This window comes from Oryza sativa, chromosome 4 (genome assembly GCF_034140825.1).
Source record: "Oryza sativa Japonica Group chromosome 4, ASM3414082v1".
Classification (NCBI taxonomy): Eukaryota; Viridiplantae; Streptophyta; class Magnoliopsida; order Poales; family Poaceae; genus Oryza; species Oryza sativa.
This window is the reverse complement of record NC_089038.1, coordinates 4,857,762-4,868,884: the sequence shown is the minus strand read 5'-3', so window position 1 is coordinate 4,868,884 and position 11,123 is coordinate 4,857,762. Positions and strand designations below refer to the sequence as shown.

Genomic DNA, 11,123 nt, shown 5'->3' with positions numbered 1-11,123 from the left:
AAGTTGGCGTGTCATTCTCCTAATGATTTTAAAAAGCAACATCCACTGAAAAAAATGCCATCCTGTCCCGTAAACACCCACGAACACGTGTAGTGTACACCCACACTGTTACACTAGAGGCCAATAGAAACGATCCAGACAGTGGGGCCCACGTAGAAAATAAACGGAGGATCCATTTATAAAACTTGGAAAAAGAAACCCTGAGGACCAATCTGCAAAAGATCCCCTCGTGATCGTCAGTAGAGTAGGAGAGCACCTGGTGTTGCTGCAAGGGTTTGTTTTGTTTAGTTGGTGAAATGAAAATTTTTGAGTGTTATATCGGATGTTTGATCGGATATCGGAAGGGGTTTTTGGACATGAATGAAAAAACTAATTCCTTGAAACCGCGAAACGAATCTTTTGAGCCTAATTAAGCTGTCATTAGCACATGTGGATTATTGTAGCACTTAGGGCTAATCATGGCCTAATTAGGCTGAAAAGATTCGTCTCGTGATTTAGATGCAAACTGTGTAATTAGTTTTTCTTTTTATCTATATTTAATGATTCATATATATGTCCAAAGATTCGATGTGATGTTTTTGGGAAAAGTTTTTAGGGGACTAAACATGGCCTAAGTTGTAGTAGGAGAGTATACATCTTCCACGTACGGCGGCAGTGACGACGGGGAGGAGGCCTGCTTCGGATTCACCAAGCATATGCCAGATCCATACGTGGGGGATGAGAGGTGGTAGCCTCCGATCCGCTGCCAGTCCGTCATGGCGGCGCCTCCGGGTGTGACTTCTCCTCTCTATGTCGTTGGTGGCCCCTCCTGCTAGAGGACGTCGAGGCATGCGCGGAGGAGAAACCAGTACAAACTCTCTCCAGCACCTGCCTCATGGTGATGAGGTAGCGGGCACGGATCAAATTATGTGCGAATTTAAACGATATGGGTGCGAATAGACGAATTGTAATGATATTTATCTGAATCGTCATATTTGCAATGGTGTGTATCCAATTAACCCTAAATCATTAATATATAAAATATACCATGATTTATAATGCGAAACGTATATTAGTAGATTTTTCACGAAAAACTTAGTTACATTTTTAATAGTTTAATAGATAATGATAAAATATGTGTATTAGAGAGACTATGTCGATGCCAAAATGATATCCTATTAAAAATGGCCATGGAAGCTGGAACATCGGATTATTTTAGATAATCTCAACTGAGCCCATAGGATGTTGCTAGCTAGGCCATGTTTAACTTATTCTAGTAGATTTGTTTTTGTCACATTACATAAGTTAAGTTGGCGTGTCATTCTCCTAATGATTTTAAAAAAGCAACATCCCATGAAACAAAGGGGTTGTTCAGATTATAGCTAAAATAAACCATACTAAATTTTAACATTGCCAAAATTTTAGCAATTTGACAATATTGTCAAGTTTTGGCAGGATTTCTTATATATTTACCAAAGTTTGGTAAAAACTAAATAGATGTACATATTTGACAATTTTATCAAAATTGGTATGGTTTAAAATAACATCAATCTTTACAACCCCAAAATTTCATCCTATCCCATAAAGACAACCACGAACACGTGTAGTGTACCCCCACACTATTACTATTACCCCAAGGTTCTAAATAGCGGGCTAAGACATTTAACGGTTCAGCTCTCCAACAGCTAAGAGAAGCTATAGCGGCAGCTAAGCAATGTAGCGGTTTTAGAAAATACTAGGGAAAATTGAAAATTTTGACAAAATTTGGGCTAAAAATTGACACATTTATGTCACATGGTCATAGCTAACAATGTAGCACAAAATTGAACTCTACACATCAACAATATAGCACATGACATATATACATAATATTTGGCATTTGCCCAATATGAATCAAAGAACAAAAATCTTACCTGCCATTAGAGGAGGAATGGTGCTGCTTGGGGAGAGGAGGGATGGGGAATGGCCGAATGGGAGAAGGAATGGTGGTCGCCACCGTCAAGGAGAAGCAGTAGCAGCCGCCGCCGCTAGTCCTAGGCAGAGCCGCTGCCGTTGCTTAGGGGAGGACTAGAGTAGGGACTGGGGATGGGATTGGTGGCCGCCGTCGCGCTCATCCTCCTTTGTCGTCACGCACAACCGCCGCTGCCACTGCCGTGCACGAAAGAGAGAGAGAGAGAGAGGAGAGCGTGAGAGATAGGGGAGAGATTGAGAGGGAGTTACGGTTACATTACAGGGGCACAAGAGACGGATGGGCCTAAGCCCTCAGGCAGAATTTCTCAGCCCAGTAAAAATTTAGCATCCGCTAATTTCAACCCATTTAGCAGCTATCTCCGGCTAAACACAGCTATTAGCGGTAAGCTTTGCTTAGCTGCAAAATTAGAATATCCTAGTGGCGGCTCCTCATATCCGCTATAGCCCGCTAGTATTTACTATACACACTACAGGCCATAGAAACGATCCAGAAGTGGGGCCCACGTCAAAAAAATAACCGGAGGACCCATTTGTAAAACTTTGAAAAAGAAACCCTGAGGACTAATCTGCAAAAGATTCCCTCGTGAGTAGAGTAGGAGTGTACTACCTGGTGCTGCAGTAAGTTTACTTGCTCCAAAGTCCACCTCTCCACTTTTCAAAAACGCAACTGCTACTACCACCACCACCACATTTTTTCACCTACCACACCTCTACCCTAACACAGCACACCACACCGACACGTGGGCCCACCAGCTACAGTGGGGCCCACATGGCGGTGAGAGGGTAACAAAAAGGCACCACGCTGGCAGCGAGGCTCTGAGTCTGAGCTAGTAGTAGTGAGCTTGTTGCTTTTGTTGCGTTGCTCCGCTGCGATTTATGGCGATATTAATGGCCACCAGCGAAGGGTTGGAGGCCGAGCAGTGAAGCCAGTGAAGCCCCGCATCAATGGCGTCCTCATAGCTCCACCTCCTCTTCAACTTCTTCTTGCCCCTGAATCGATTCGAAACCCCTCCTCCCCCATTGTTTCTTCTTCTTCGTCTTCCACCCATTGCTTCTTGCTTTCTTTGGAACACCACCCGAGGAAATTCCTCTGGCTTTCTTTTCCCATTTCGTCTCTTGTTTGTTTGGTAATGGCGATGCTGCGATGTGTTGGTTGACATCTCGGAGGATTTGGGTTTGAATTCAAATCGACGGGGATTTGATTTGAATTCAATCGGCAGCTTCGTGGTTGGTTTCTTGGTTAGCTTGGATTTGGTGCAAAAGCGGAGGGATTTTTTTCTCACTACTTTTTTGCTGGCTTTGACGCGCAAAGGTGAAAGGTTTAGCCTTTTTGGGTGAATCTTTTGTTCGATTTGGAAGCCATGGTGGCCGAGCCGCTGGTGCACAAGGTGCTGTCCATGGCGACGTCGTCGTCGTCGTCTAGGAAGGTGAAGCCGGTGACGACGAGTAGCGGCAAGGGCGGCGCGGCGGCGGCGGCGGCGGCGGCGGTGGAGGGGGTGGTGGATGACGGGAGGGTCGGCATCCTGTCGTTCGAGGTGGCGAACGCCATGTCGCGCGCCGCCAACCTGTACCGCTCGCTGTCGGACGCCGAGGCGGCGCGGCTGCTCGGCCCGCTCTGCCTCGGCTCCCAGGCGGTGCGCGCGCTAGTGCCGGGCGACGACGCGCGCCTCCTGGCGCTCGCGCTCGCCGAGAAGCTCGACGCGCTCAACCGCGTCGCGGCCGTCGCGGCGCGCCTCGGCAGGCGGTGCACGCTCCCGGCGCTCCTCGGCTTCGACCACGTCTACGCCGACCTCCTCGCCGGCCGCTCCGACGCCGCCTTCGCCGCCGCCTCGCACTCCGAGGCCACCGCGCTCGTCCGCAAGCTCGACCGCCTCGCCGCCGCCACGGCCGCGCTCTACGCCGAGCTCGAGGCGCTCGCCGACCTCGAGCAGTCTGCGCGGAAGCTCCCCACCGACGAGGCGCGCCGCGCGCTGGAGCAGCGCACGCGGTGGCGCCGCCACGACGCGCGCCGCCTCAGGGACTCGTCGCTCTGGAACTGGACCTACGACAAGGCCGTGCTCCTGCTCGCCCGCGCCGTCTGCGCCATCTACGACCGCATCCGCCTCGTCTTCGGCGACCCAATGCGGGGGCTCGACTTGCTGGCCATTGGCCGGAGCTCAAGGCAGTGTGACCAAAGCCGGCAGCTCTCCGGCCCAGCCTCGGCGAATAATTCGGGCCATGTCCGGACTAATTTCGGCGACACCAAATCAGGGCCAATTGCAAGGATCGACATGGACACGCCACGTTCCGTGAATTTCCGGTCGAATTGCGGGGCAAGCCCAGGTAAAATGTTCATGGAGTGCTTGAGCTTGAGTAGCTCGGTGTCATGGAAGGATGGGTTTGAGGATGAATTCTTGGAGGATGCCAGCTGCATTAGCACAATCAGGTCCGGGATGCTTCTGCCATTCAGCGGCGAGCAGGGGGTGTCGACAATGGCAACCAAGAGTGGCAAGGTTGGCAGAAGGGCGCGATTCGGTCCGAAAAGTACTGTGACATCACTAGCCCCGCCATCCACGATTGGCGGGTCAGCGCTTGCGTTGCATTACGCTAATATTGTCATCATCATCGAGAAGTTGCTCCGGTACCCACATCTTGTTGGTGAGGAGGCTCGGGATGATCTGTACCAGATGTTGCCATCAAGCTTGAGAGCAGCACTGAGGAAGAGCTTGAAAACATATGTGAAGAGCATGGCGATCTACGATGCGTTCCTCGCGCACGATTGGAGGGAAACGCTTGAGAAGACCCTGACATGGCTTGCTCCGATGGCGCACAACATGATCCGGTGGCAAGCCGAGAGGAATTTCGAGCAGCAGCAGATTGTGTTGAAGGGGAATGTGCTACTTCTTCAGACATTGTATTTCGCGGACAGGGAGAAGACGGAGGCCGTGATATGCGAATTGCTTGTCGGGCTAAATTACATCTGCCGGTATGAGCAGCAACAGAATGCACTGCTGGATTGCTCTAGTAGTCTCGACTTCGACGATTGTATGGAGTGGCAACTGCAGTAGAGTCCATCAGTCCAAGGTCAGGTTTCTGCTTGGTTCCATAGTGTACAAGGAATATGAAACAACAAAGGGTACTTGTGTTTTGGTTTGGATTTTTTTCTCTTCTGTTTTTTTGGGTGCAAGTTGCACATGAGATCATCTATCATTCATAGATGAAAAAAATTTATAGGATTGCCTAATGCTTTTGTTCACTTGAGATATGCTCTGTCTAACTCAGTTGTACATAAATGAATGTTTTGTGCCAAAGCAAATGAGCAATCTCAAGTGTCCAAAAGGGGTTTGTGCCTTAGTAAAATTCACCTTTTTTATTTTGTATTTGGTAGGACATGTTTGTGGATAACTAGTTGAAAGTATCCTATTTGGTATTTGGTAGTGAAGTCACAAAGTTTTACTCCTCTGTTTACCTAATGAATTCTAGCATATGGAATGTTCAGACTATGAATATATCAAGTCACTCTGCCTTGGTCATTGCTTTTCGTCAGCATTGGACTTTGCCAAAAGCAAACTGAGAACAACTAATACTACTACTATCTTGTTACACAAAGGTATGACAATATCCATTAATTTAGGGAGTATATTTCTATATTACACCAATAGTAGGAGTAGTAGATGTTGATGCTAACCCACTCATCTTAAAGGCAAATAATACTATACTATATACCCTAAAGCTACTAGTTTAGTTGGTAGGTCAATTAGTTTACCTTCTCTCAATGAATTTCCACTTCTGCTCTGCATTGGTTGCTAAAAGGCACAGGTGATATTTGAACATGGAAACAAAAACAATAGAGACAATTTTCAAATGTTGCACATTTCAAAACTAGAATGAATCATCAATACAATTTGTTTCTACAGTGCACACTGACATGAACTGATTGCTACTACTCTGCAGCAATCAGAGGCATATATGCTGCTCATTTCTATAGCAAGTTGGTAAAGCATACACAGTAACATTATTCATTAGCAATCAGTAAATGTAGGAACTGTTTCTTGGTGCCCTTTTTTAGCAGCAGACAGGTGACAATAATGGGCTACAGAATCACTTGCTGTTGTACTCTTAAAACTCACTCTTGACTTTTTTTACACCCTGCATTTTGTGGTTGCCGTGCTACTAACATAGTTGTATATATATGAGCATCAAACATCATTGCACTGCAAATGCATTCTTGAGGACTGCAAGTATATATCGTCCTCATCATGTATATTCTGTAGCAAGTAGCAACATTAACAGTCAAATGTTTTCAGAATTCAATTCTGCGGTTGCCTGTTCAAGTTACTGAATTCAATTCTGTGATTATGTGATTCTGCGTGAACACTGATCACATTATAATTTGTTCTGCATAGCATGGCATATGTTATAACAGGTGCAGATTGCTTGCGCTACAATGTTTATTTTAGCATTTTACATCTGGATTTCAGATAGTCCCTTTTGTTTCAGATAAGCTTCTGTTTATTCATTGAGGCACATTGTGTTGTTAATCTGGATTTCAGATAGTATACCTAGCAAACAGCATTGTTAGCAATGGCATTGATGCACCCAACATTTCAATGCCATTGCTTTCTATTCCCTCCATTTATTTCTGAAGGTGTATTTTGATTCAACGTCAAACTTTATAGATTTTGGCTAACAGTTAATCAAAATACAAATAAATTTAATGTGTAAAATTATATAAATAGATTAATATTTCAAAGTGTTTCAAAAAATATTCTTTTTATGAGAATAAAGATCTCATGATAAATCAATGTCAAAGTTTACTCTTCAAGACTCTGTAAATCAACGGAGATAGGACCTTCTAAGAGTATTCCCTCTAGTTAAATATTTTTTGTCGGTTTAAACATAATCCCAATCACTTGTAATTAACTAATTAATTAATTAATTTGGGTGTCTATTTTCTATTCTGACCATATTAAAAACTTTTGAACATAGGCCTAGTTTAGTTTTAAACTTTTTTTTCAAACTTCCAACTTTTCCATCACATCAAAACTTTCCTACACACACAAACTTCCAACTTTTCTATCACACCGTTCCAATTTCAACCAAACTTTTAATTTTGGCGTGAACTAAACACACCCATAGTGTTTCTCTCACGTTGAAAAGCACACAAACATTGACTAATGGGGGTAAACTAAGGATGTATTCATTATCGTGGGGTGTGAACTAATCTCCACGCACGCAAAACGAGCGGCAGATCAGCACATAATTAATTAAGTATTAGCTAAAAATTTTGAAAATTAGATTAATATGATTTTAAAATCAACTTTCATATATAAATTTCTTATAAAAATGCATTGTTTATCAGTTCGAAAAACGCACACGTGAAAAATAAGGAAATAGAAGTTAAGAAAGGATAAATCTGAACACAACCTAAAACGTTCACTAATCTCTCCATAGAGAGAAATTTTCATCAACCCCACGCAACACTTTGCGTAAGGGCATGTAGCCTAGTGATTGTAGTGACCTGAGTAGCACTCCAGGTCCCATGTTCAAATCTGTATAGAAGCAAATTTCAGATTGAGTTGTTATGAAAATAAATGCACATTGAAGACACGAATTTTTACGTGGAAAACCCATGCGGGAAAAAACCACGGGCGTCGACCGGCAATGATCAGTATAGAGGAATTAGATACAAACGCAGAGGATACATTGGGCTGTCACACCCTCCCCGTGCGGCTTACAGGGGATATATATAGGAGAAATTTAGGAGTCCTAATAGCAAACTAATCCTATAAAGTAGAGTCCTATTAGGAAACTAATCCGAATATATCGTGGGCTCGAAATTCGGATCAGATATTTAACATGAGTTGTAAAGGCTGCACATATCCGGTTGAATATAGAGGCCAGGTAAAAAAAATACCATTCTCTAAAAAAATAAATAAAATATGGAACTTGTAGCAAGAGGAAATATGGAACCGGAGGGAAGTACTCGCATAGCTTGATTGCAGTTACCAGGTGTGGTTGTGTATTTATTGTGAATTCGTAATGCGTTAGCAGTATTTGTTGACATTTAGGGCCGCAAGCTCATCATATTGCGTCGATCGTGGTCCGGCAACCACGGTGGTAATTAACACTTATGAGTTGTGATCCTAGGAAAACTGGACGACTTCGATCTGCTATAACAACCAGCCGGTATTCCGTTGCTTCATTTACCTGGCATTTTCTACAAGTACAATCAAGGATTGAAATATTGAATATTGGTAAATAATTTCAGTTGGTGATGACCTGACATAAATGAAAAAGGGGGAAATAAGCCCTAAAGAAAATGATGATTTTTGGTGAAACCCCGAACCATTTGGCGGATCCGAATTTTTAATATATGTCAGCGGCACGTATTCGTCCGATCCTTCTTAAAGACATATTGCGTTAATTTAGAGTAGTGGTAGACTATTCGTACTTATCCCAGTTATTTTTTCTTTCCTTTTTTGTTACTGCATTGTTGATAGAAACAGAGGCAATATGTAATTTCATTTCTTAGCTAAATGCAGGGCCATTTGTTAAGGTTATGTTCAGAATAAACAATATTAGAATGAAGTTCAGAATGGTATTTCAGTTCAAAAAAAAAGGTTCAGAATGGTATATGCTGGATCTGAACCTGGAACTGATCTCGAATTGCTGATCGATCCCAAGTAACTTCGAGAGCCCTAATGATCGACACGACATGTGATTATCAATGCAGCCTGATATAGGTACAACCGTATTTGAGTACATTGGATTAGTAATGTAAATTCAACATGGGCAGGAGGGACAGGAGGCAAATTAGGACATGAGAGACCACTGATCTTGGAAGTAGTACATGTGCTGATGATGCTGCAGTGCAAAATAGCTTTGCATTATTCGCAGTACATATGCATGGCTTGCCAACTACCACTATTGCAAAAGGTCAGCTTTGATCAGAGCTGCTCTGTCAAAACTACTCCCAGCTGACATTTTGGCAACAATTATCCAAATTGGATGTAAAATCGTACTCGGTTGTGAACTATGCATGGATATAAGTTAGTTCACCATCAGTGTCCAAATTAGCGCATGGCAAAAAAGAAAATAATTAATCTATCAATTAAGGTCACTGATAATAGAACCATGGTATGTCTTTTTACCAGATGTTGAATCGATCATCATAAAACGAATTAAGTGGATACATTATGAGAAAATGAAACTTTCTTAGAACAGAGGCAAAAGAAACACTTCTATATAAATTCTTGTAGAATCGAGAATGAAGATAGATATATATATATATATATATATATATATATATATATATATATATATATATATATATATATATATATATATATATATATATATATATATATATATATATATATATATATATATATATATATATATATATATATATATATATATATATATATATATATATATATATATATATATATATATATATATATATATATATATATATATAACCAAAACTTAGTTCACTGCTCATTTTTTTAACTAGATTGTTGTCATTATATTCTACCGTAGCTTTGAATTGAATGATGAGATAATTTTTGAAATAGTGCCGGGTACTCCTGGTCCAATTCACCCATGGTTTTGTGGAGCCCAACGAGTTCATCTCATCCTGGTACATAGTACAATACAAACGCATTCTCTTCAGAGTCCCTATTGTCACCTCACTCATGGGCATCGTCACGGATGCCGATGTGCTTCCAGGCTTCCAGCTCACCACAATCATAATACTTTCAGACATATGAAACCTGCATATTGTGTGCAAAAATCTTTATCTATGAATCCTACACACCCTATCATCTATACAAATGCATAGCCAAAACCCCTTATATTTTAGGATGGATCATGACAGTAGTTCACGGTTACAATTACGACTGCAAAAACCGCCACTTAAAAACCAGTGCTCATCATTTTTACCAAGCTCAGGATTTCAGCATATATTGATCAGTCCTTGATGAGACAATATTTTCAGTTCACAGTTGCAGACGGCAGAGGACGATGCATCAATGGTCCAAATATATAAAGATATAGTTAATTATGTACACAATCCCTGAGTCGTACGGTGCAGGCAGGCACAACAAGAACCGGACCAATGCAAAAAAATAAAATTGGTCCTGGGAAGAAGGACATGAAATGCAAGGAGAGGGAGAGTCTTTTAAGAGGCAGGTGTGCTTGTTGGATGGGGAGCTGAGCTTTGGAGACAATGCCAAGCTGTAACCATGTGATGGCCTTTGATGCTGCAAATGCAAATGCAGTGCAGTGCAGTTCAGTGCAGAGTGCAATATTGCATGCAGTCAATGAGGGGCTCTCTCTCTGAAATCTGAATCACTCACTGTTGGGCAACAGTAAGCTGTAGCAATCTTTGCAGCTCATGAGTTCTTGGCTGCCGCCATTACTGCAAAGAGAAGAGGTGAAAGCCCTTTCACAGCTTCTGGACCCCAAACTGCTGAATTTTGAACCTGATTGGCTGATCTCTCTACCTATGAAAAATATGAAATTGTCATTGTACAGTTAGTGAAAGTTCAGATCAGAAATCATGATGCCTCTCTATGTGCCATTGCCAATTGGACAACCAGCCTTGGTGTAACCATTGGCAGTAACTAGGGGTGTACCTTTTTGGGACCATCAGAGGGTAACTAATCATGCTCCGTGATGCAACTTTTGTTCCCTTCTCAGCTTTTAACCTGATCTGTTGCATCCTGCAGCAATGCACCTGCATTTGAAGACAAGCAGTGGGCTCATCTCTGATCCCCCTCCCCCCATGCTTGGTGCCAAGAAAAGTATGGCTGCGGACAAACCAGACTTATAACATTGTCGCGCAGACAGTCACTGACAAGTAGGTCCACTGTAGATTTCACCGATAAGTGGAACACGACACTTTCCTAAAAGGCTAAGAAAAACCGCATCTACACCACTGCTCGTACTCCCTCTGTTCAATTTTTTTTTATGATTTAACATGCAGTTAAATTTCATATTTTTTTATGATTTAGCATGTAGTTAAATTTTAAAAAAATATTAACTCAAACTAAGTGCGGAAATATTAAGAAAATATTTTTATGTAGTTATAACTTAATATATTTTTTAGATAGATAATGAGAAAAAAATGCTGTGCAATAGAGACTCTATATATATATATATATATATATATATATATATATATATAT

The 11,123-nt window shown here is 42.2% G+C and overlaps 1 protein-coding gene and 1 long non-coding RNA gene across 2 annotated transcripts; one reads left to right on the top strand and one right to left on the bottom strand.

Annotated features, from left to right (window-relative positions):
• Positions 1–487: 487 nt before the first annotated feature.
• Positions 488–2,143, bottom strand: LOC136356300 (uncharacterized). The gene is made up of 2 exons (XR_010741016.1): positions 1,893–2,143; positions 488–867 (listed from the first exon to the last, which is right to left on the bottom strand). It is a non-coding gene; the product is annotated as an uncharacterized lncRNA (long non-coding RNA).
• Positions 2,144–2,831: 688 nt separating this feature from the next.
• LOC9271772 (protein PSK SIMULATOR 1-like) lies at positions 2,832–5,402 on the top strand. The gene is made up of 2 exons (XM_066310034.1): positions 2,832–3,177; positions 3,263–5,402. The coding sequence occupies exon 2, from the start codon at positions 3,312–3,314 to the stop codon at positions 4,995–4,997; it is 1,686 nt and encodes a 561-aa protein (XP_066166131.1). The 5' UTR covers positions 2,832–3,177; positions 3,263–3,311; the 3' UTR covers positions 4,998–5,402.
• Positions 5,403–11,123: the final 5,721 nt, after the last annotated feature.